General features: G+C 34.3%; 1 protein-coding gene across 2 annotated transcripts in view; it reads left to right on the top strand.

The window, feature by feature from the left end:
• The window catches only part of KIF18A (kinesin family member 18A), an 83,048-nt gene that overhangs the window by 46,932 nt on the left and 8,903 nt on the right, over nucleotides 1-27,213 (top strand). For both annotated transcript variants that reach the window (XM_043580849.1, XM_043580850.1), the window contains 2 exons: nucleotides 24,753-25,191; nucleotides 25,978-26,085. In XM_043580849.1, the coding sequence (XP_043436784.1) occupies nucleotides 24,753-25,191; nucleotides 25,978-26,085 (547 nt within the window). The remainder of the gene's footprint in view (nucleotides 1-24,752; nucleotides 25,192-25,977; nucleotides 26,086-27,213) is intronic.

Below are 27,213 nucleotides of genomic sequence, written 5' to 3'. Positions count from 1 at the left end.
TTTTTACAAAATGTACTTACTCCATGTGCTTATTCTTTTTTTTTTTAATATGAAATTTATTGTCAAATTGGTTTCCATACAACACCCAGTGCTCATCCCAAAAGGTGCCCTCCTCAATACCCATCACCCACTCTCCCCACCCTCCCACCCCCCATCAACCCTCAGTTTGTTCTCAGTTTTTAAGAGTCTCTTATAGGGGCGCCTGGGTGGCGCAGTCGGTTAAGCGTCCGACTTCAGCCAGGTCACGATCTCGCGGTCCAGGAGTTCGAGCCCCGCGTCGGGCTCTGGGCTGTTGGCTCAGAGCCTGGAGCCTGCTTCCGATTCTGTGTCTCTCTCTCTCTCTGCCCCTCCCCCGTTCATGCTCTGTCTCTCTCTGTCCCAAAAATAAATAAACGTTGAAAAAAAAATTAAAAAAAAAAAAGAGTCTCTTATGCTCTGGCTCTCTCCCTCTCTAATCTCTTTTTTTTTTTCTTCCCCTCCCCCATGGACTTCTGTTAAGTTTCTCGGGATCCACATAAGAGTGAAACCATATGGTATCTGTCTTTCTCTGTATGGCTTATTTCACTTAGCATCACACTCTCCAGTTCCATCCACGTTGCTACAAAAGGCCATATTTCATTCTTTCTCATTGCCAAGTAGTATTCCATTGTGTATACAAACCACAATTTCTTTATCCATTCATCAGTTGATGGACATTTAGGCTCCTTCCACAATTTGGCTATTGTTGAAAGTGTTGCTATAAATGTTGGGGTACAAGTGCCCCTAGGCATCAGCACTCCTGTATCCCTTGGGTAAATTCCTAGCAGTGCTATTGCTGGGTCATAGGGTAGATTTATTTTTAATTTTCTGAGGAACCTCCACACTGTTTTCCAGAGCAGCTGCACCACTTTGCATTCCCACCAACAGTGCAAGAGGGTTCCCGTTTCTCCACATCCTCTCCAGCATCTATAGTCTCCTGATTTGTTCATTTCAGCCACTCTGACTGGCGTGAGGTGATATCTGAGTGTGGTTTTGATCTGTATTTCCCTGATGAGGAGCGACGTTGAGCATCTTTTCATGTGTCTGTTGCCCATGTGGATGTCTTCTTTAGAGAAGTATCTATTCATGTCTTCTGCCCATTTCTTCACTGGATTATTTGTTTTTCGTGTGTGTAGTGTGGTGAGCTCTTTATAGATTTTGGATACTAGCCCTTTGTCTGATATGTCATTTGCAAATATCTTTTCCCATTCCGTTGGTTGCCTTTTAGTTTTGTTGATTGTTTCCTTCGCTGTGCAGAAGCTTTTCATCTTCATGAGGTCCCAATAGTTCATTTTTGCTTTTAATTCCCTTGCCTTTGGGGATGTGTCAAGTAAGAAATTGCAGTGGCTGAGGTCAGAGAGGTCTTTTCCTTCTCTCTCCTCTAGGGTTTTGATGGTTTCCTGTCTCACATTCAGGCCCTTTATCCATTTTGAGTTTATTTTTGTGAATGGTGTGAGAAAGTCATCTAGTTTCAACCTTCTGCATATTGCTGTCCAGTTCTCCCAGCACCATTTGTTAAAGAGACTGTCTTTTTTCCATTGGATGTTCTTTCCTGCTTTTTCAAAGATTAGTTGGCCATACTTTTGTGGGTCTAGTTCTGGGATTTCTATTCTATTCCATTGGTCTGTGTGTCTGTTTTTGTGCCAATACCATGCTGTCTTGATGATTACAGCTTTTTAGTAGAAGCTAAAGTCTAGGATTGTGATGCCTCCCGCTTTGGTCTTCTTCAAAATTATTTTGGCTATTCAGGGCCTTTTGTGGTTACATACAAATTTTAGGATGGCTTGTTCTAGCTTCAAGAAGAATGCTGGTGCAATTTTTATTGGGATTGCATTGAATGTGTAGATAGCTTTGGGTAGTATTGACATTTTGACAATTTTCATTCTTCCAATCCATGAGCACAGAATGTTTTTCCATTTCTTTATATCTTCTTCATTTTCCTTCATAAGCTTTCTATAGTTTTCAGCATACAGATGTTTTACATCTTGGTTAGTTTTATTCCTAGGTATTTTATGCTTCTTGGTGCAGTTGTGAATGGGATCAGTTTCTTTATTTGTCTTTCTGTTGCTTCATTATTAGTGTATAAGAATGCCACTGATTTCTGTACATTGATTTTGTATCCTACGACTTTGCTGAATTCGTGTATCAGTTTTGGCAGACTTTTGGTGGAGTCTGTCGGATTTTCCATGTATAATATCATGTCATCTGCAAAAAGTGACAGCTTAACTTCACCTTTGCCAATTTTGATGCCTTTAATTTCCTTTTGTTGTCTGATTGCTGATGCTAGAACTTCCAACACTGTGTTAAACAACAGCGGTGAGAGTGGACATCCCTGTCGTGTTCCTGATCTCAGGGAGAAAGTTCTATTCTTAACCCTAAGTTTACTATTAATATAGCTGTCCGACTTTTCTTTTGCTTCATGTCTTCATGGTTCATCTTTTTGCTGATTCTTTCACTTTAAATCAAACATGTGTCTTATAAACAGCATGTAATTGGGTTTTGCTCTTTTTATATATAATTCTTTTTTTTTTTTTTTAAGTTTATTTTGAGAGAAAGAGAGAAACTGTGAGCAGGGGAGGGGCAGAGAGAGGGGGAGGCAGAGAATCCCAAGCAGCCTTCACACTGTAAGCGCAGAGCCCGATGCAGTGCTCAAACTCACAATCTCTGAAAGTATGACCTAAGCCAAGATTAAGAGTCGGACACTTATCCCATTGAGCCACCCAGGCATCTCTGGGTTTTGCTTTGTTGTTCTGTTTATTAGTCTTTATCTTTTAAACTATTCATTCCTTTTCTACTTGATGAATGTATTGATAAACCTGCCATCTTGTGCACGTTTCTAGTTGTCCTGCTTATTCCAAATTCTTTTTCTTTTGAACTTTGCTTTAAAATGATAGAGCGATATTTAATATTCCATTTTTTTACCTCTCAGCTTGGAAACTATATACTCTTTTTATATTCTTTTAGTAGTTACCCTTGAGTAACATTATGTATCCTTGCTTTATCAAAATCTGTTTATCAAAGTAATTATGTTACATTCACCCTCAAACAGTGCTAGAAACCTAAAAAATTCCTTACCTGGGTAAACTCCTCTCCTGACATACCATTGTTATGATGCATTTTATTTTTCTATATATAATATACCCATAAAATGTGTTTTTTTTTTATTGTCTGTGTAATCAGTATTCACATTTACTCTTTTTATTCTTCTATATTTTCTCAGCATCTCTGCATGTCCATCCAATAAATTTTTTCTTTCATCCAAAGAATCTTTTGTATTTCCTTTACAGTGGATGTGCTAATGATGAATTTTCTTAGTTTTTATATGTCTGAAGCTGTATTTATTTTACTTTCTTTCTTAAAGACTATTTTGCTGGGTATAGAATTCCAGTTTGGTATTCTTTCTTTTCTTAGCAGTTTAAAGATATCATTTCATTATCTTCTGGTTTTGTTGTGTTTTTTTTTTTTCTTGTTGTTGTTAAAGTCAGCTGTCATTTCTTCCTTGAATATAATCAGAATTCTGATCTCCTAAAATATTTTCTCTTTGTTTTTGGGTCTTAGTAGTTTTGCTCTATTATTCCTATATGATTTTATTTTTACTTCTCTATGTAGTTTCATAGAACTTTCAAATTTTGTGTCTGGATTATCTTACATTAGTTCTCCTTGCCTTATATGTGCCTTTTTTTTTTTTTTTTTTTGTCTCTGGAAATTTCTTTTCACATATTCTATAGTTTACTTCTCTTTGCAACTGTGTCAAATGGTTCCTAAATCCATCAAGTTCTTAATTTCAGTTGTATTTCAGCTCTAGAATTTCTATTTGATTCTTTTTTATAAACTCCATTTGTTGACTAAAATTCTCACTGAACACAATGGGTGTAATTATTTTAAAGTCTGTGTCTGAGAATTTCAGGTCTGGAACCCTCTGGGTCTGTTTCTGTTATCTCTTTCTTCTGGTTCTCTTTCACGTGGTCTCATTTCCTTGAAGACATGCTGAGTTTTGTGCATTGGGCATGTATTTGCAGAATTGTTTACAGAAATACGTTAAGACTTCTCATAGTAATGTCTTCCTTCAGAGAGGATTTACATTTGTTTCTTCTAGGCCCCTGATGGCATTAACAATCCAAAATCACTGTAGTCCAGTTTTAAGGACTGGGATAATTTGAAACTACACAGAAACTTCTGCTAGGGTCTGCCTACCCCCTGATTTACCCTCAAGAGCATAAGCTGTTTAGAGTTCTAACTCAAAGCAAGGAGGGTTTAGGAAGAACTTTGCCCTAACTTCAAGCGCCAGCACCCCAGTTCTAACAAGTTCTCAACAACATTACTAAGTTTTTCTGCTACCTCCTTCAGGATCAGCAAAAAATCTCAAGGGGAAAATAGCTGTAAATGCAGAGATTACCTTCCAGAGGTTCCCAACTTTCTCTTGATACTTACCTATAATTCTTCACAATCTTGTTAGCTCTTCTGTGCATTCAACCATATGTTTTTTATATTTTGTCCAGAATTTTTTACTGCCTTCAGTAGAGAGATTGGTCTGGATTACCTAGCTCTCTATTATTAAGTTCCCTATGTTAATATTTTTACATTAAAATGAGTGGGAATTTGGAGATACATATTTATATCCTCTTTTTCTTTTAATAAAGTACTGTCGTCATTAGAACTAACCTAGTTGAGATCTTAGGAAAGAAAACTTAAGATTTTTTTCAGATTCTCTTGTACCTTTTGGGCCTTGGGGTTTTTTGGGGTTTTTTGTTTTTTTTTTTTTTTTTTTTTTTTTTTTTTTTTCTTATATAATGTACTCAAGATGTTGGAGAGGAAATAGTGTTTTAACACCAAGATTGAGAAATACTGACCACCTGATGGTCATTATTACTTATTTAAAAATCCATATTTCACTTACAGTGTAATTGCATAGACTATACTTGTCAGCAGTAAAACACAACATTTATTTGGCTCATAATTGCTTTTCATAACATTTTTAAAAGGAAAAACTGTTGAAGTCATGTTACATTTTATAAACATGTATTTCCTTTTGAAAGTGTATCAGAAGATGAGTTTTGTTTTTATTATGTTTTGTTCTTGGTTTGTTGTTTAATATTTTGTTCACATGATTTCATAGATTAACTATTTGTTGTGTCTTATTCATTCCATGAATTTTATATGTTGTATTCACTATGAGTAGGGAGTCAAAGATGAGTAACAGGGAAGGGGCATGGAGTACAAAGCGAGTCCACTTATAAATATTTATTTTTCTTAGTCTTAGAATACTAAAATAAAATTGTTCATTAAAAAAACATAGTGAAATTTATGTTTGCGTTTCTAAAGATATGAAGCAATACCTAGATAACATATTATGAAAATTATACTATTAATGGTAGCCTTAACACATTTAAGAAGTAAAATTGAAGAGATTCAACTTAAGCAAAACCTGAGTTAAAAATGTGTCTCATTCATCTAAGCTTATACATGTGTTACTGACTTTTTTCCTACATTCTCATTAATAGGTAATAAGTAGTTTTGTTGTCAGATTTCTTGTTGTTGTTGTTGTTAAATTTCAAAAATGCTAAACACTCTGGTATTTGAGACTTGAATTTGGGTTTTTTTTGTTTTGTTTTGTTTTTGTTTTGTTTTTCTGGTGCATTAGAGACCTTTTAATAGTATTTATTAGATCAGCAGCAATCTTTATATTTAAAATGCCTACATTGCTTTTAAAAGTCTGATGAGATTAACCATAATAATTTAATCTGTGCTCTGTTGTTAGGCATCTGGATTGTGTAATAACTTTTTATTATAAATAATATTGCAGTAAGCAAATATGTATATTTATCTTGATGCTCATGTCTGATTACCCTTATGACAAATTCTTAGAAGTAAAATTTCTAACTCAAGAAATAAGCACATTTTTTTAAAGTTTAAAGTATATATTGCTTCGTAACTTCTCCCACCCCCATGTGATTATACCAATTTTAATTCCCATCATCAGTATAAGAAAATGTGTTCCTTTCTCCCTTTATTCTCACCAACTCTTGGTGTTAAAGTATCTTTAATTTTTAATTTATAGAAAATTATTTTCAAACATACGTAGAATTGCAAAGTATACAGTAATGAACTCCATGAACCCATCACCTAACTTTAAGGTTTATCTCATGGCTCGTCTTGAGAACTCCATCTGCTTTTCTCCACCCCATCAAATCTGTACTGGATTATTTTTTTTTTTTTCAACGTTTATTTATTTTGGGGACAGAGAGAGACAGAGCATGAATGGGCGAGGGGCAGAGAGAGAGGGAGACATAGAATCGGAAACAGGCTCCAGACTCTGAGCCATCAGCCCAGAGCCCGACGCGGGGCTCGAACTCACGGACCGCGAGATCGTGACCTGGCTGAAGTCGGACGCTTAACCGACTGCGCCACCCAGGCGCCCCTGTACTGGATTATTTTGAAGGAAATCTCAGCGTATCATTTCTTCCATTTACATCTTAGTGTCTCTAAAAGAAAACACAATATCCTTTTCATACCTAATGTCATTAAATATCTATCCAATTAGTGTTTAAATTTCCCCCTTTGTCTTAGAAATGATTTCTTTTTAAGTCCTTTCATCAGCATACAAACGAGGCCCATACCTTGTCGTTGATTGATATATCTATTAAATCATTTTGAATGTGGGGCTCTCTCTCCCTCTTTTGTCTTTGCTAGCTAATTTATTGATTCTTTGCCAATTTCAACCATAAATATTCTTTCCATTTTTCCTTTGTTTACTAGTATAGTTGAATATATTTTTTCTCATCTATTCAAGGATCTATTTTCTTTTCTGTGAATTACTTAGCCATCAATTGATCATTTTTCTTGCATAGTCATCTTTTGTAAAAATTGTTACATATTTACAAGAGCTTAGGATATGAATGTTTATTCATTCAGCAATATTTATTGAACTTCTATGTGCCAGATACTTATGCTAAGGATGCATCAAAGTACAAAACAAATTTTTTAACCCTTCCGGAGTTTACATTCTAGGGCAAGAAGAAAGACAATAAATATAGTAAGTAAAGTAACCAAATCTTAGAAGGTGGTACATGCTATGAGCAAAGAAATACAGGGAGTTCAGAAGGGGGAGGGGGAGAGGTTGCTACTTTAAATAGCATTGTCACAGTAGGCTTCACTGATAAATGTGAAGAAGTTCACAGTTGCCCATGTAGATATCTGAGAGAAGACTCATTTTTAGGTAGAACAACTCACGCAGATCTCTAACACAGTCTGACATATTCAAGGAATGGCTAGGACATATAATTGGTACAAAAGAAAAAGGAATTAAAGTAGACAGTGATGAGATCACAAAGATCAAGCGGAGGAAAGCAGATCAAGTAAAGTCTTATAGGTCATTATAAGGACTTAGACTTTAACGCCGAACAAATCAGGGAACCATGGCATGATCTGAGCAGAGAAGTCACATATTTCCATCATGTTTTCAAAAGATCCTTCTGACTGGTGAGTTGAGAGTAGATTGTAGTATGGCAAGAGTGGAAACAGGAGACTACTACAATAACGCAGGTGAAAGATGGTGGCTCAGACCAGATTGGTAGCAATGGAATTGGTGAGAAGTAGTCAGATTTCAATATATTTTGAAGGTAGAACTAGCAGGATTTCATCACAAATTGGATTTGGGATATGAGGGAAACAAAAAGTCAAGGATGACCCTAAGGTTTTTGAATTTAACAACAGAAAGAATCAAGTCACGTTACAAGAGATTGGGAAGACTTCAGGTAGAGCAGGTTTGTAGGGTGGGTGTGGCAGAAGATTAAAGCACAATTGGGGCATTTTAAATTTGTCTACCATACATCCAAGTGGAGGCCGTGGAAGCAGTTGGAGATAAGAATCTGGAGTTCAGAAGAAAAGTCTAAACTGAAATATAAATTTGAGAGCTGTTAACATTTAGATGATATTTAAAGCCATAGGACTGGATGAAATCATCAAGGGATATTAACTCTTTCCTCTAAGATACATGTTGTGAATATGTTAAGTTTATCATTAACTCTTAACATTGAGATACCCCTTTTAATACTGAATTTTTAAAATTTTTATGTCATAAAACAACTTCATTTTTTTTCTCTCTTGCTTTTGGAATAATTCCTCAAAAGGTCTTTTTATCCATAAGGGTTTTTTTTTTCTTTTAATTTTTACTTTCGTTTTCTCTAATTTATTTTGATGTAAGGTAACAGGCAAGAATCTAGATTAATTTTTTGCAAAGAACCTGACATTCTTGTGTAATAAGTTGATAGTCCATCCTCATGGTACCTTTGTTTTAAATGCAATAGGTAGTCCTATAATTCTATTTTTGGAATTATTTATCCTATTCTGTCCTATTCTTTAGCTTATTTGTCTGTCCTAGAACTAGTAGCTATTATTTTCATAACTGATACTTGATAGTATCTTTGATATATAGCAGTGCTAGTCCCCCTTCATTATTCTTTGTTTTTAAAATGCTATTAGCTGCCCCTAAGAAATAAATTTTAGTATAATTTTTTCAATTCCAAAGAAATAAAATATTTGTAAAAATTTATAAGTTAATTTTGTCTTCACATTTTTTCGCCATCAAATCTTCTCATTCTGCAATAGTGTGTCTCTCCATATTCATATTTTCTTAGATGTTTCTCAGCAAAATTTTAGAACAGAACTTTCTTTGTATATATTTTGTATGTTTGTTATTAAATTCCTAAATGCAATATTTTATATTTTTGTTACATGGATTATTAAATTTTTCTTATTAATAAGCCTGTATTATCTCTTAAGAAACTAACTTTTAAAATTTTGTTCATTTTAATATCTTACCAATGTCAGTGCTTGATTTTGGAATAGTTATTTGACTTGAAATCTTTGCCTCCAAACTAAATGTCTGTTTACTTGGAGTAAAACTTGCACCTATTTTAGGTCTGGAAAACAGAAAGTGCACTCACTGAGTGCCATGCAGGATGGGGGTGCTGGCAGCAAGGTTTATTTATGGAACGGATAAAATTCCTGACATTAAATGAAAAGTCAAGATTTCCTCATTATCCATCTGGAAACTCACATTTAGTAATATTTCTGTCTCTAACCTTTCCTTTTCTTAAATTTTGTACCTCATGTTAGTGGTTTTTATCTTAAAGTACAATAAAAGAAAAGATACCAGTAGAATCAGTGTCTTCTATATAGTAGATTTATTATGATTGAATATAGTTCCAATGTAAGTTTAGGTTTACCCTAAAATTACTTGAATATGTCATTTAAAAAAATAAGTCTCTAGATGAATTCCTCATATAATAAATATGAAATAGCAAAAATATTTATAACCCAGATTTTCCATGTATTTTCCCATTTGGCAATAAAATTTAATCATTGCCAATAGACAATGGAAGTCATGTTTATATCCCTAAATACATTTCATTTGGCCCTTATTCTCCTCATAGACAAAACAGTGTTCAGTTGCTCATCCATAACTGTAAATGTTACTATAAATTATAAGGTTCTTGCATTGTTCCCCCCCCCTTAAAAAAAGCATGAATAGTAGGAAAATGAGACTGAGTGGAAAACATGGTATCTGCTATTTCCCACAAAGGCAAGTATCAAAAGGTTATGGTTGATTTATTACTCAGAGTGTTGGATTAATTTAAAACACTATGCCAATTTTTTAATACGTAGGAAAATGTATTCTCTCTTTGCAATATTTGTAAATAGCTGTAAACTATCTATATAAGCATTAATACTGCAGTAACCACAATAGTGTCATATGAATGCATTATAAAATGTTTATTGTATGTATGGTTAATCAGTAGTACCTTAAAGTTACATATCTTTTAAATAGTTAAAATTCACTCACCTGTATCATTTGCAACTGAATTCCATGAGTCATAAGGCTGTTAAAGGAATCCAGATTTATGATTAGTACAGTAATTGTATCAAGCATTTGTAGCCTAGAAGTGTTTATTGAAATGCATATATTAATATTTGATTTCACTTTAGACCTTTGCCAACTAATTTTAATTTAGCATAGTTTCCCAAAATACCTCCTCACGTACATATTAACAGGAGTACTAGCAAAAGAAAAATCCTTGCCATCATTTTGTACCAAGCCTCAATTAGATCTAATCCCATTCATCAATGTCTCCCTGTCGTGAACCCTGCTTTGCAGCCTGTGACTCATGTTTGCTAAATACTGCATTCTGCTTTTTACACTAACGTACAGCTCTGTAAATCTTTTAACGTTTGCAGTCTTAAGCTCTTGATAAATTAGTTCCTCTGGGTAAAATCACTCAGGACACCTGATATGGCACATCAAAAGATGACCCCAGAAGGCCTGCCCATTTTTTAAGAGAGGGATTTTTCACTCATTAGTGATAAATTATCTAGTCTCTTTATTTAAAGGAACCATCTGTGGAATATTTCAGAAAGCTAAAAAATATAGACCCCCTCGTACCTAAGACATCACATGAAATTGCCAATTCATACTTGTGTTTTAGAGATTTATTTAAAACCAAGAGAGAAGGACAGGAAATAGAATGATGGTTCTTCATTCAACTTATTTTAAAACACTTTGAGAAAATGTGATGTAAGAAATGAATAATAATAGCAATATCTAAACTAGTTTCCATTTCTCTTGTCTCTCCTCTCTCCAGTCTACCCTTCACACTACAATTATCTTCCTAATAAAGTGCAGACCCCTTATTTAGGAGAGCCTTCTTAAGGCTTTTGCCAGTCTGTTTTCAAGCTGCAGACTTACTTTTCTACAGCACTTGGTGTCCCGGGCTTTTCTTAAACATACTCTGTTTCTTGCCTCTCTAGTTTCCAAGCTTTTCTCTCAATCTTGAATGCTGTTTCCTCTTGCTTCATCCCACATCCTAACTTATTAAAATCCTTATCCCTGCTGAGAGTCCAGTTCAGATTCTGCTTTCTTTATGAACCTTCCCTTTACTGAGTCCTCGCTCCTTGGCCTGTACATAGCCTTGCATTTCCACTATATTTTTTGTATTTCTGTTACAGTGATTACCACTCCTTACCTTCTCTCTCCCCAACAACTGTATCTTCATTGGCAGTCAGAAACTGTTTTCTGTAATTCATTTTTAACTTTATTGCTCCTTTCACTAATATTTTAGCCTTTTTATTATCTTAGCAATAAATGTTCATTTATTTGAATTTGGAAAAAGAAGTCCAGCCAAAAGAAATAAGATGTCTTTCATTAACGTCTATTAATATTTTGTTTTAATAGTTGGGCATTTTTTCTAAGCATTCATATACAGTTGGTATTTTTTAAACAATAAATATTGAGATCTATTATACATAGAATTGATCACCAGCTTTTTCTCACCGAACCACTTGTTACACACATTTTCCTATCAAATATGAAATTAAATTACTTTTAACAATTGCATGCTTACCTAATCCCCTACCAATGAATGTTTAGTTTGTTTTCATTTTATTGCTGTTAACAAGTAACATTCCACTAAACATCTCTCTGTGTGTTTATGTTTCACAGCTTGTCTAATTATTTCCTTAGGCTAAGCCCCTAAAAAATAGAATAGCTAGATCAAGGGGTATGTACATTTTCACAGTATTTGATATGCATTGTCAAATTATTCCCCAGAACTATTATAACTGTAGAATCTACCACTTTACATGGGTAATGAACGTGGGCATTTTTTTATGTGCTTTTGTCCAGTTGTGATTCATTCTAAATTACCTGTTCACTTCCTTTGCTTTCTTTTTCTCTTTCATGTTTCTTATTCATCTTTTAAGAATTCTTTCTTGGTAGACCAAAGATAACCAACCACACAGATACATATATATATATATATATAAATACCCAGACAGAGACATGTACACATACAAGAGCTTTAAACCCTTTGCCATGTATGGTACTTTTTTTTCTTTTATTCATGGTGATTTTTAATTTTTATGTAACCCAACTTTAAATTATAAAAATACACATATTTCATTCACTCTTAATGTTCTTTTTCTGACAGTAGTAGTCAGGAGATAGAATCTGTTTTGGGGAGATGAAATTATATATTATCTCTATTCATATTTTTGAATCTGTGAAATTTTATTTTTTTAAGTCTTCGTTATAATTATATATGCTATTACTTTGGTTTCTTTACCTGACTTCAGCAAGAGACTTGAGTTCTGTCAAAAACAAAGATGATTGATATGATTTTGAGCATGTCACTTTCTTGCTGTGAACAACAAATTATAAGATATTCTAATACTAAATTCTGGTTCTTTGTGTGAGATGGTACCCACTGTGACTTTTCTGTGATCTGTAGTTAGGAAAGAAGTAGGACCTGCTTTAAAGTGGGAATTTCTAAGTGGAAATTCATTTAAAAAATATAGATTGCTAGCCACCTGAGTGGCTCAGTCGGTTAAGTGTCTTGATTTCGGCTCAGGTCATGATTTTGCACTCATGAGATCAAGCCCCGTGTCAGGCTCTGCTCCGAGTGTACTTAGGATCCTAATCCTAATCCTTCTGCTTAGGATTCTCTCTTTCCCCCTCTCTCTGCCCTTACCCTGCTCACGCTGTCTCTTTCAAATAAATAAACATTTAAATATAGATAGATAGCTAAATGTCATGATTTCTGTGACATAGGTCACAAGTGACATTTGGTTTAAAATTATTTAGACCTGACTTTCTTAATAATTTATTAATTTAAGGGCATTTCTTATAATAAAAAATAATAATCAAAGAATTATTTAAAAGTAAAAATATACCAACATTCTTATAACTACCTTTAGGAAAATCAGCATATCAGTTTTTCTTCTGTTGTTCACTTGAAACTCATGATGGATGACATAACAAACTGCTAGAATTTATCTAGTATTTCTAAACAGTATGCTTACACTGCTGTTTATTGATTTATCTATGTTTAGATTTTTATCATCTTCTGATTCTGATTGATGAAGATTTAGTTCATTTATACCACCACTATTTCTTCTTCCCTGATCTGCTAATGTAGCCAGGTATTATACAATATACATAGTTTATTATTATATATTATTATATAATTACTATGTGATAATTATTAAAACATTATAAACATGTATAATATTATATAATACATAATTAACTTAAATCTGTAATATCCTGGCATATTAGCAGGATCAGGTAATAAGTGGCATATATTATATATAATATTATACTTACACATATGTTAATAATATAACAATACTAGGGCCTATTTAAGGAAATTTTTATAATAAAATATAAATATTATTAAAACATTTTTTAAGTTTTAGGCATAATTTTTAAGTTAATAAATATTAGCAAGATTTTTTTTAAGACATTCCTTAAAACTACTTTCAGAAAGGTAGATATGAAAGCAATCTGTTTCTGCTTTCTACTAGAAATGTTTCAGATTCCTCAACCAAATCTGTGGGATAGGGTTCTTGGAGAAATGAAATATTGATAGAAATAATGAAGAAGACTAGATTGTGCTTGGAGGTGGATTTAAATGGCTTAAAGAACAATACAGCCAATAAATACATTTTTAGATGTTTCTCTTCAGGTCTTTTGCATATACTTTTTCATGAGACTGTCCTATATTTCATTAACAGAGTCAAAATATACAACTTACTGTTTTTATTATACTACCATAATTGATCATATTGCTTAAGATTCCAGAAGTTTGAGAAAGAGATGGCAAGTGGCAGATTAATTAGTATATCAATTTCATTTACTTCTTCATTAACTCCTTACCCAGGGATCAAATATTTATTCATAATTTCTTTTCATCACTAACAAATGTAATTTAATGGAGAAGCAAATTATTGTAATTTCATTATGATTGTCACTGTTTTTATTTTGATTTTAAGCTGTGGCTTATATTAGCATATTTTATTCTGTATAATACTATACAAACTACACAAATGTTAATGTACATAAGTTGTAACCTAGGTAATATTGTGTTACAATCTGGACAATCACAGATGAAAATTGTATTTTTTTTTTCCATCTAATCCACAACTTTAGTGCTTGCATTTACAGTTCATTTTAAAAGTGGTTTTAATACTTAAAAGTCTTTTGAAAGGCTTCTAAAACTTGGCAGTCTCAACAAAATGTTTTTGTCTGACTTCCTTTTTAAGCCTCTCTATGGACTTACAGTAAACAAACTTTTTAAAGCGGGAAATCTCTAGCCATAATGCAGGAACAGATGAATAGAACACTAACCACTTTATCCTGAAATGCACATTTTCAGTTGTACATAAGATGCCTTAAAGCATCATATAAATATTTTAAGATGTTTCGTAAACTATTAATGGATAAGTATTACAAAGACTAGGATTGGATTCATTAAACACAACTTATTATAGGGTTTAGAAGAGGAGCTCTTCTATATCTTTCAGTAGTCCTATCTCTGATTACTTTTAAAATCCTGTTTTGAATTATAGCACATAATTATTTCAAAAAGTTCTATTATTTAATCGTATAACTTCCACCGCCTACCCTCTTTCCTAAACTAGGAGTTTATCAGTAAGTTTTTAGCATGTCATATATATTTTTGTTAAATTGTTATTTTTTTTTCAACGTTTTTTTATTTATTTTTGGGACAGAGAGAGACAGAACATGAATGGGGGAGGGGCAGAGAGAGGGAGACACAGAATCGGAAACAGGCTCCAGGCTCCGAGCCATCAGCCCAGAGCCTGACGTGGGGCTCGAACTCACGGTCCGCGAGATCGTGACCTGGCTGAAGCCGGACGCTTAACCGACTGCGCCACCCAGGCGCCCCTGTTAAATTGTTATTTTTAAGAAAAGCCTCATGATTCTAGAAATAGCAATCAGGTGCATTATATTGTTACCTCGTTAATATGTGCCTTCAACAATGTGAAGTGTTAATAAGCCTAAAAAGATCCTCTTGAACTTAAGAATAATTGTATTAGGCCTTTATAACTAACGAAATACCAAAGTTATTTTTCAGTGAACAATTCTCTGAGTAGTTCCCAAAGTGTTTTTACAATTTTATATAATCCGGTTAAGTAGAAAATAGTAATAGAAAATTTGCAGATCCTTAAAGTGACCTCTCTCTGTTTAATCATCTGAATATTTCTCAACAAACATATAAAGAAATTAAAGTATGTCATGTCATCATATGGAATCTAAATGTGAAGGTAAAGATAGGTATAAGAAATCCAATAACTAAAGCTGGAGATCTTTAAGACACTTAGAATATCTGAAGACAAACTGATTAAATCCTTGTTCTTACACAAAGTATGTCTTCTTTCTTAGAGATTTTGCTATCCTAAATGTTATTTTTATTTCTGCTATTGTTCTCTATATATTTTTGGTATATCAACATTACATCTGCTGGCATTCAGATTACACAGGCAGTTCCCTGAAGAAAAGGAATTTTCCTTCATTCTGGAACTCATGACTTTAAATCTATTTTATCCATTTCTCACCATATTGAATGATTTATTTCTGATAATTGAGTCACATTTTTATTAGCCCTTTTTAAATTTTTCCAGGTAGGAAGTTGTTCTCCCTTGCTTTTTGTTATATGCCAGAGAAAACATGACGTGGGGAGGGAGGTTGGTGGTAAGCCTCTAGAGAGTAGGGCTAAGTAAAGATCTTTCCCACCTTCCCTAGGCCTAGAACATTCATATGCTCTTCTTTTTGCCCATTCCTTTCATATTATTTGTTTACATGTTTCAGTTAGACTTTTGAATGTAAAACTTCACAGCTTTGGCTAGCTTGACCCCACTTGGGGTCCACAGATTTTGAGTAAAGCCTTCCCAGAACAAGCAAGATACATATTTTGGCCTGCTTTTCCCTTTACAGCTCCAAAGTCTGATTATTTTATTTTCATCAAAACTCTTACATGTGGGTGCGTATGTGTGTTTGTCTGCCTCCCCCTCTGCTTTCTCTCCCCTCTCCACCTTCATCTGCTTTTAAAACCCAGCTTACATTTTTATAAAATAATACATACTTTTTAATATGTACATAGTGTACATAGTGCATAGGTTAGAAAGTTAACAGGTACTCTTATTTGTGGAAATATCTCTGCCATTTTGTTGCCCATTCCCAATTCTTATTCCCCTTTTAGTGGTAACTTCTGGTTTTTCCTTTTAATTTCCAAATTTCAAATTTATACTGCTAATTCCTATTTGCTTACATTTTTCCAATTTTAAATATCATCTACTAATTTTTTTTACTTTGGACCCTAAGTATTTAATACCTTTGCATGCTATATATGTTTTCTCCCCTACTCCATCTTTCCAAAAGTTTTTCAGCTTTGTAAAAATAAATCTCTAGGGTGTGTTCAAGTAAATATTGTTTCCTCTTGAGCCAAAAAAATATGTAAGTTTTCTTTCTTGTATAGCTTTATTGTTTCTGTATGTAGTACTTGCTTTTTTTCCCATCCTCTTTTTTGTTACTCTCCCTTATTTTACAGAAATACATCCTCCAATAGAGTCTTCCAGTGGGTGTGCAGGAAGTAAATTTTTTCAGATAGTGCATGTTTGGCATTATATTATCTGGTTATTTGACTAGGTATAGAATTCTAGGTTGGAAATAATTTTTCTAAGAACCATGTAGATATTGGCTCCACTGATTTCTAAATCCCAGTGTTGCTGTTAAGTGACATGCCATTTTTATTCCCCATACTTTGTGTGTGACTTTTTCCTCTAAGGAAGATTTTGGGATTTTCCCTTTATCCTTAGTTTTCTGAAATGTCACAATGATGTACGCTGGGTATTAGTCTTTTTTACTTCATTAAACTAAATAGTCTGGGCTTCTCTCTCTCTGAAAATCTTTATCTTTTCACTCTGAGAAATGTTCATATATGTATGTGTGCACATATACATACGTGTACCTCCATATAATAATATTTTTTCCTACTTCCTGCTCTGTCTTTGGACTCTTAACTAATCTGGTGTTGGATTTCCTGGGTTGAGCCTCTAATTCTTTTATTTGCCTCTTGTATTTAACTCTTTTGGTTTGCTTGTTCTTCCTAAGAGATGTCCTCCACTTGATCTTACAGACTTTATTTTGATTTTTCGTCCCTCTCATATTTTAGATTTCTAAGAACTCTTTTTAGTAATTCAGTGTTTCTTTCCATAACATTTTGTTTCTATTTCATGAATGTAGTAATTTCTCATCCCTCTGAAGATATTAATTGTGGTTATTCTGATACAGTCTTCTATTTCTACATTGTCTATTTCCTCTCTTTTTTTTTTTTTTTCCTGCATGTAGCTCTCTATCCTGATTATCGTGTTGAAAGATATATACTCAAACATCTGGTGACCCTAGTTATATTCTGTGTATATAGTTAGGTCTTTCAGCTTTACTTTATGGTGATCTCCAAAAAAATAGTTTTGGGGAGCCTGAAAATGTGAGTACCTATGCCTTTATTGTTATGGTTTGTCTATGAAGAATTCTGATTTCCCATTTACGAGGTGTGTAAGTCTGGCACCAGTGTATTAGAGCAGTAGGAGAAAAATCTGTGCATTCATTATTGAGAAATTACTAAAAAAAACCCTAATGTAAGCTGTGCATGATGGCCCCAAGTCTCCACCTGTCCAGAGAATAAAACCTCATGTCTTTTAACAGGGTGATGAAGGAATAATCACCTGGCAGGACAGGTGATATTGATGGGGTAAGAATTTAGGGGGTCCAACTTCCTTATACAGACTTTCAATCAGTTCTGTTTTTAGCTCCACCCTGTGCCTTCAGAGTCATCCTCATGCCTCCAATTCCTGAGATTTTCTGAGGCTTCAGAGAGCTAGGTTTTTATTTGTTTTTGTCTCATTCCTTACATTACTCTTATTTTAAAAATTGTTTTTGCTATTTACAATTTTGGAGGAGCAATTATACATTTATTACAAAAGTGGTCAAATGCTTTAAGAAGAAAATAACATTCAGAATTTTTCCATCCGTAATCACTAATATTTTAATAGATTATGCATATTTCCTTCTGCTGTTTTCTTTAACTTTCCCCCACCTTTTTTGCTTGCAGAGTTTGTATGTGTATGTTTTTTGTTTTCAAAATTGAGATCATGCTGTGTGTACAATTTGTACACTACTTCATTTTTCCATATTTTCAGATAATCTATGAAACATGGCTTCAAATAATTTTGTAGTTATGAATGTCCCGTGTTTTATTTAGCCATTATTCTAATCGGTTTCATTCTCCATGTGGTAGGGACTCCATCTTGTGTGGGAGTGAAGAACATGCATCTTGATTATCAGCAGGCCTGAGTTTGTATGCCAGTTCTGCCATTCCTTTGTTCTGCCATATCTTTTTACTGATCCAGTGAGTTCCCTCAATACGTGTTATCAGTATGCTTTGCCCATAACTTGCTAATACTCAAGTAGAAATTAGGGTCCACAAATGGGGGACAAATGCATTCCTTTTCATGGATCTAACAGCCCCAGGAGTATAGAAAAGGAACCAGAGCTCTAGGTAGTATCAGCTAGAAACTTTGCCATTTGCCCAAGATCTTCTGATCCATGTGTAGTGTGGTACCAATGCTAGGAGCAAGGCCCACAGGTTTGAGTACTTTCTGTTCCATACTCCTCTCAATATTGAGACAGCTGGGCCAGGACTGGGTTTGAGGGCCTCTCAGTGCTACTGCTAGTATTCATATATTACCATTTTACTGTATCCCATAGCTTTGTCTCATCCTTTCTACTTCTACTTCATCTACTCCCTCATTCCTATTCCTAATGTAAGGGACTCCAGTAACATTCTGCCAGTGTCTTTTACTCAACTCCCAGGGATAGCACTGAAGGATGAGGTGGGGGAATATTTTATCATATTCTCCTCCATGTCTTTCTTTATTCTAGTTCTAGGTACACAGTATCATCCCTAAAGTCCTCTAATGTCCTAGTGTGCAGATAACATTCTTCCCTTATCACCAACATTAAGACAAGTTTTCTCCTATTTTTATTATATGGTCATTTTAAAGGAAATGTGGAAGGAAAGCTAGATGCCTCTACTCAGATTACCATCTTGGTTAAAATTGATTGTCTTTTGCCAGGTTAACCTTCATGTCCCTTCTTGTACCATGGATGCTTCTAAAACAACACGTACAAGGTGAAGCCAACCAAGTTCTGGTTCTTCCAGCGAGAAATTCTTCCAAGTATTTGATGCCTTTCTGTCTTCCCTCCCTATCAAAAACAAAAGGTTCTGATATCATGTATATCATATATTATTTGATCAAAATGCATTCATTATGGGACCACATTTGCATTTTGAAGCTTCACTAAATACGCATTAAAATGCAGTGGCTCCTTTTCAAGGAATTGAATGCAACAATCAATCAACAAGGTATTGAGGGTAGAGCAGTCAGTCCTTGTATCTGAAATCATAGTAGGTCTATGCCTAGAACTGAAGATAAATCTGTTTCAATTGTTAGAGGGTGTCTAGAGATGAATTTGCAGAGAAAGTAGAGTGCCTGACCTAAAAAAGGATACTCTTTCTGTATCATTCTGTTCACTTAAATCTTTCCCTCCCTTTGTATAAATTCCTAGGAGCCAAAGTCCATTTTCAGTAATTGTCTTTCTGCCACCCTTTTCTAGAACCATTTCCTACTGAACCTCTCTCCTCTCTCCTGTTCTTTCCTTTTCCTTACCCAAGCATGATAATAACAGCCATCATCTCTGAATAAGAAGGTATATCCTCAAACCCCAAAAAGTATCTGCTGCCTCAGGTCCATGAGCATCCAAACTAGACAGGGAAGGAAGCAGATTCCCAGACACCTGCATTTACTTGAATCAGAGTTCCTCAGTAGAGGACAGGACCTCAAATGTGATAAGTGGGAGTGGGGGGAGGAAGCTGTCAGTAACAATGAGGATGCCAAATTTGAAGGAATGACATTTAGGACCTTTTGAACTTTTCTGTAATTGCTCACATAGAAATGGCTCATGGTTTCACTGAAAGTTGTCAATTTTGTTGATTAAATTATATGAAATACTGCTCCTTTGTGTGAAGTCCTTATCTTTGGTCCTGATTATTGGGCAGCTAGTCACATGTATGTATGTCATTGAAAATGTTCTGAATTTACGTTATATAATTTTAATCTGGTCATTTGATTACAACACCCTTCCCACATCCAATCATACTGCTACCAGTCTAGTCCAGGCTCTCATTTTTTGCCTGAGCTGTAGCAATAGCTATGTTACTGATTTCTCTGTTTCCTCTCTCACCCATTCATATTGTTACCTACACATTAAACAAGGCAATCTTTTTTTAAAACATAAATCATATCACCTCATATCCATGTTTAAAATAATCCTCCACAGATAGCCCTTTGCACTTAGAATATCTCATTTTATCTCATTCATAAGCCCTAACATTGGCTGGCGCCCCTTTTGAACTCTCTGGCCTCTTCTTATTTCTGTTTTCCCTCTGACTCACTACACTTCAATCACATTAGTCTTCTTTCTTTTCCTTGAGCTCAACAAATTTATTGTTGCCATCGGGTCTTTGCACTTGCTATTTCCTCTGCTTCTTTCCCAGATCTTCGTAGGGCTGGCTCCTTCACAGCCGTTCACGTCGCATCCCATCTCCCATCTTTAGAATCACCTTCCCTGGCCATCTAATTAACACCCTTCCTATCTCCCATCGCTCTCTATTACATTTCTATGTTTTATTGAATTTAAATGAATTTGTCATGATTATCTTAATTAAGATAATTTACTTTTCTCCCCAGAAACGTAAGTTATTAAATATCTTGTTTACTGCTAGATTCTCAAAACCTAAAAAAGGTCTGGAACATGGTGGGTGCTTAATACTGGGTGGATGAACAAATAGTGACTTCTCTTTATGCGGATACAGTCCTCTTAATTGTTTCTCTTGTACCAAAGCTGACGAAAACTTTTTTTTCCTTTTGTAATTAAAATAAACATTGATACTAGATTGGAAATAATAGTAGTGACTTCTTTTAGGTGTCTTGACATGGTTACTGTTATCTGGAAATGAATTTCAACATATTCATTTATATCCCATGGATCATAATTGTTTCAGAGCAGTAGAAATGCAGTATACTTACAATGTGTTGAAGAGCTAGAGTCCCAAAACTGCTATTTCTAGACCATAAGATACATTGCTACCTACTGCCTCCTATACTCAAATATATGATGATGCCAGTTGGTTTGGGGGATGGAAATGCCCAGGAGAGAAGACATGCTGTCCTTCCAAGGCGCTACCAATCATTTTTATCCCACTTTTTAAGAGCCTATAACAATGCATTTTTAATTTGCTATCCTCTCCTGTGTGACACCATGTTCCTGAGGTATTTTATTGACTATTATCATCTGTTAGAGTCCCTTGTTCTGCAAGTCTGTAACTGCATGATTCCTTTTCTCATTTTATGAAGCTTTTTTTAAAGGAATTATAATCTGCCTCCAGGTTCCTTCTTTATCATTTCCACTCTGTAGGCCCAAGAATTACAGAATCTTGTTAGATAGTATTTTCCCAGTCTGAATCAGGGGAAACTACAACTGCCCCAAGCCTTGTCTTCTGGAAAGTTACTGTACATCCTCTAATGGAAAAGTACAGCAAATCTCTTTTATAGACATAGACCTAGCATACCCAATGGTTCTTAAAGCCTATTAAAATGTACAGTGTCCCTAACCTAACAAGTCTCCAGTTTGCCATGCCCACTTAATATACTTCACTTTATCGCCTAAAGGAGAATAATTGTTTATCATATAATTGTATTTATATATTTTGGAAATCATATTCAAAGTCAAATGTCAGTTTACTGTGTTCTTTTAGTTTTCATGGATTAAATGGAGACATAATCTCTTTATCAAGTAACAGTAGATTGACTGTTGAATTTCTATGTAAGCCTCTAAATCTTGTTTTTAGTCTGGTTATCTCCTGTGCCTTTCTGAGCTACTAGTCAGCCTAAGTAGTCCTGAAATGACCATCTATTTTCTGCTCCCTTTTTATTATTGTATGTATTTAATAATTGAAAGGATAAATATAAAAGAACCCTCTGGATTTGTGTTTTGCATGTATGTTGTAGGTTTGTAGCATCTCTTCTTCCAGGCACAGGAAAACCATGGTATGTGAATCTACATTAACTACCACATCTCCATGTTTCTCCTTGAAGTTATCATATCTTTCTTTCCAAGAGAGCAGAATTATGGCTAAAGATGTGTCATAATGACATTGCTGTTGATTTCACTGACAAACTGTTAGTCTGATGGTATCAAAATTTGATGTTGGGTGTATGTTTAAATTATCCCAGAGAACAGGTGGATATTTCTTCAGTGTCTTATGGAAGACCCCTGTTTTCATGTTCTTTACAAGCAGTAGGGTAAAAGTGGTCCACCATCATGGGAATTTGCCCAGTGCCACTCCAGAGATTATCCCTTTCTAGATACTATGTACAAGAAAAATAGTGACTCTGGATAACCCTTATCTCTTGAGATTTCATGTTCCATTGTGTTTTAAGTTTTACAATATTGTTATGAAGCCTGCATTTTTAAAGAACACTTAGTTGTGTATGCTTTACCAACACTTTTGGTTTATATTACAGTTTACTATCAGCTTTGGTAAACTGGATATCTGATAAACTAAAAATGAGACATTGTTTGAAATGTGTTCTTTTTGTGATAACTGTGTATAAGGTATTAATGGAAAGTAAATTATAACTTTCTCTGTAAAAGTAGTAGTGCTAACAGTTGAATCATATTTACATATCTAGAGCCTTTCTTTGAACATTAAGTATTTTATAGATCTTACCTAATCCTAGAAAACTCCCTGTACATGAAGGTAGTATTCTCCCCCACTACCGGCCTTTTTTAGGGGGTATTAATGCCCACACTGCTTAAGTGAGTTGCCCAAGGTCACTCAGTGAGTTGTTGCTGAAGCCAGAAATAGAATCCAAGTCTCCTGACTCCCAATTCAGCTCTCTATCCTCGATATAGTTTTCTATCCTCTATATACCCCTGCTGCCTCTCATGGGAAAAGAAGTTAATCTTCCAGCTATTAATAGCCACCAAATTGGTGGTAGCAGCACAGTGGAGAAAAGTAACTGTCTTTACACTGCAGCATTAGTATAAAAATATCTGGTAATGGAAAATTTGACAAATGTCATGTTAAAGGGAGTGGAAAATTATTTTAAGATCTGGATCTCATTTATCTAGTTCTCAGAAAAGTAAAATTCCTTAGTAGAACAGGGATCATATTTTTCTTCCTGTTTTTAAATTGTCTTTCCTAGAGGGTAATTGTCAACCTAGCCATAGCAGAGCCTATTGTCAACTAACATAGTAAGAATAATGCATGTACTGATTATTATAAGTGATTATTATAAGTGTATTTTCTAACTGGGTTGAAAGCTTGAATTGCTTTATTGAAATATGTAACACTTATGCAGCTTTCAGTGTTATTTAAGTTAGTATTATATCATAAAGCAAATGTAGCATTAGTTGGGAATCTTACTGCATGATTTGAAAACATGGGCAGAAATACACATTGTAGTTTCCTGACAATATACCTCCAGCAAAGTTGCTTCATGTCAGGCACCTGAAGTTCACCGTGAATGAAACTGGCAAAGCAGCGGAAAGTTAATTAAGAAAGACAAGATTAGCACACTGGAGCTGATGAAGTGTATTGTTATGTATTCAATCAATTCATTATTCTATATATTTTAAAAAGGTATTTGAGAGGTAAATATTAAGCCTGTCTAGATTGTGGGAATTCAAACTTAAGTTCAAACAAAACAATTTGTCTCTTAATTTTGGAACAAGAAACAGGAATTTCCTTAGTAATAATCTCTGGATATCATGTTTCTGTTTAAAGATCACTAAAAGCCTTTAGTCAGAAGAATGACATCAACATTATGTTTCAAGTTTAAGTGTAAGAGAGAAAGGATTGGTGGAGGTTTGAAAATGCAAGGAAACAGTAAGAGTTAGTTATTTGGGACCCAGGTGACTGAGAAAGTAGTGGCGAGAGGATAATTACAAGAGTGTAGAATAAGACTAGAGGTCAAGTACAGATCTTTAGGGAAATATATACGTTTACTGGATGAAGTAAAAAAAGGTGATAGATGTTGGAGAGGGAAATCATTTTGAAAAGCTACAGAAGTTGTAGGATAGAGCTAAGAAAAGTTCATTAAACTTGATGACCTCTTGACATTTAGGAGACTTACTTGTACAGAGTGATAAGGAAGGGCATGTAAGAGTATTCTGACCTCTTCAAATTATGTTCATTTATCTTAAGGTACTAATCTAATTTTCAAAAACTGATGAATGATGTATGGTATAGGAAACAAATGATCAGAACGCTTTATTAACCACCATATCTGAGATAGTAACAGATTTAATTCTTTCATTCACTTGGGATTTTATCGGTTATTGCCATTCTTGTTAATTTAGACTAGACTGCCACCCAATTAAAAAATAACTGGTGATATTTTATAATCTCTAAGTTATTAAGTTATTAATCTCTGTGTGTACGATTATTGAGTACTTTTTTGTTATCTTAAACATAAATCAAACATAAAATCTAAATTCTGCTATCTCTAAGAATTAGGGTTGGTATTAGCCATTTATTAATTTTCTGTTCCAGAATCTCTTTATAATGAGTTCATTAACATTATTTAAAGTTATTAGCAATAAACTATGTTTTTTCTTTCCAACTTTCTTTTAAATTTTAATCAGTTGGCAGAAAATGTACTTTATTATTGGTGGTGATGTTGTTTAACTGGTATGGTTATTGGAAAACTATTTAGGTGACATTATTGAGCTTCTTTTTAATTTTATTGAATAGGTACATCTTCAAGTGAATCTAATCTGTTTAAAATCCTTCCACAAAAAAGAACCCGAAGAAAATTAATGCCTTCTCCCTTGAACACAAAACATCCCCAAAAGTCTACACTGTCTGAAAGTTTGCAGCTCAATGATTCTCTCAGCAAAGAACTTCAACCTATTGTGTATACGCCGGAAGACTGTAGAAAAACTCAAAATTCATCTATAGTGACCTTACTACAACCATCATCACATTCTACAAGTTTTCAGACCATCAGCTCAAATGTAAACAGTGATAATTCTCTGAAAATGTTATGTGAAGCAGGTATTCCTGTCAGCAGGAGGAAAGAATATGGGCAGGAAGATTTGGACTCTACATTTACTATATGTGAAGACACCAGGAGCTTAAAGAGTAAATTACCTGAACAAGAATCACTATCAAACAATAACATTTTACAAAGGTACAAAAAAGAGTATTTACCAGTTCTTCTTTTGTTTGTGTTTTTATTTCATTTTGTTTTGTTTACATAGTCTTTAAACCGTAGCTTTTTTTTCTTCTTAAGTTATATTTAAGGTCTATTTCATGAGTCAAGTATGCTATCTTGATTACAAAAGTCAGTGTTTTACCTTCATTAAATCTTGTTTTTATAAATATTAATCCACTAACACAATATTTTAAAGTCTTTAATTTGATATCTTAGTTGATTGACCCTCAGTAGACTAGAAGAAACCTTAAGGTATATTTAGTTTGTCCTACCTACTCCAAAGTTAGATGATACAAGCCATCATCAGAGGATTACTGTGTTTACTTTTATTTATTAATATGTTCACTAAAGAAAATCTCACATTTTTTATTCACGTTCAGCGAACCTCAGCTTACCCTGAATCATCATATATCTAAGGTATGGCTGACTACATGTCATCCAAGCAAACAGCCTTCTCACTTCTTCTCAGTTCATGTCCTGTACACTTCATCTGTTTAATCACAAGTAATCCAAATATGGGAAGAATGATACCTTCACCTTTCTATGCTGTTGGGATGCAGAAATCTCTTGAGAGCAACTCTTTCTATGAGATAAAAAAGAGAGAAGAAAACCCTAGGGCAAGCAAGAGAGGCTTTATAGTCTACAATAATATTTTTCTTTGTATATTCATACAAAATAATATTCTAATTATGAAAGTGTATGTTCATTTTTCTCCATAGTACAAATCAAAATTACTCATTTTATTTTTTATTTAATATACAGGCTTGCCTCTTCTTCATTTTCAACTAAACATTCTCTGCCTGTACCAAGCATAGTACCATCCTACATGGCAATGACTGCGGCTGCCAAAAGGAAACGGAAGTTAACAAGGTACAATTAAACATAAACTGACTCAGTATTTACATAAGATCATCTTTATACTTTGTTTCCTATAGCTGCTTTTTATTTCATGTGATTAAACTGTGAATTATTACATATTTATTTAATGTTTCTTTACTTTGGAGAAAGAGAATGTGTGTGAGCAGGGGAGGGTCAGAGAGAGAGAGAGAGGGAGACAGAATCTGAAGCAGGCTCCACATTTTCCACACAAAGTTGATATGAGGGACTTGAACTCACAAATCCGAGATCATGACCAACCTGAGCCAAAGTTGGATGCTCAACCAACTGAGCCACCCAAACGCCCCCGTGAATTCATATTTAAACGTATATATAATTAATTGCTCTGAATGCAGCACTGGATTTATATTATCAAAAGCAGATCTTGATAAATCCCAAGTATTTCACTTGCTATTTACATAAAGTATTCTATATCTCAGATAATTAAAAATAAGTTGAAAAGTCTTCTGGCCTTCAAAAATGTCATTTAATTTTAACTTTTCTTCTGGTGACAACTTTTACTCATTTGGTATTTTTCTTTTTATACATTAATTAATTGCTTCAGTCCTAAAATATGTATTTTGATATATGACTAAAATGTAATGAGCAAAGAGACTTCTATTTCTGGCTATGACAATGTAGCTTATATCAGACCGAGCCCAGCCATCAACAAGTTATAAAAGCTGATAAAACACAACCAACGGCTGCTCTAAAGGCACTGGAGAACAACCAACGTAGCCAAGACTTGAAGGTTTAAGATGCAGAGGAAAGGAAGACAAGCTATAGAGAGTCAAACCTTCTCTGCCTCTTTTTTCCATTTAGCATTTGCCAAGCATCAAGTGTAGAGGCCAAGCACAAAATGGAAGACTCCAGCTACCAGCAGTCTCACTGATCTAAGGAAAGAAAATAGTTCTATATGTAGCTTTTGCCCTCAAGATGTTTGCCAAGTTCTGAATTCTGTGGCATAAGAGGCCAAGAAATAAAGCCGAAAGAAGCAGAAGTATTGAGTAGAGTTTTGACATTCTCATGCAGCTGGGACACAAAAACTGTACCGGGATCCATCAAGAAGAAAAGGTGCTGTTAAACCTTCAGGATTTTATTTGAGACCCTTGAAGGCCTGTG

This window comes from Prionailurus bengalensis, chromosome D1, assembly GCF_016509475.1.
Source record: "Prionailurus bengalensis isolate Pbe53 chromosome D1, Fcat_Pben_1.1_paternal_pri, whole genome shotgun sequence".
Taxonomy (NCBI): Eukaryota; Metazoa; Chordata; class Mammalia; order Carnivora; family Felidae; genus Prionailurus; species Prionailurus bengalensis.
The sequence above is the reverse complement of the archived record's forward strand: the minus strand, read 5'-3'. Positions and strand labels throughout refer to the sequence as shown.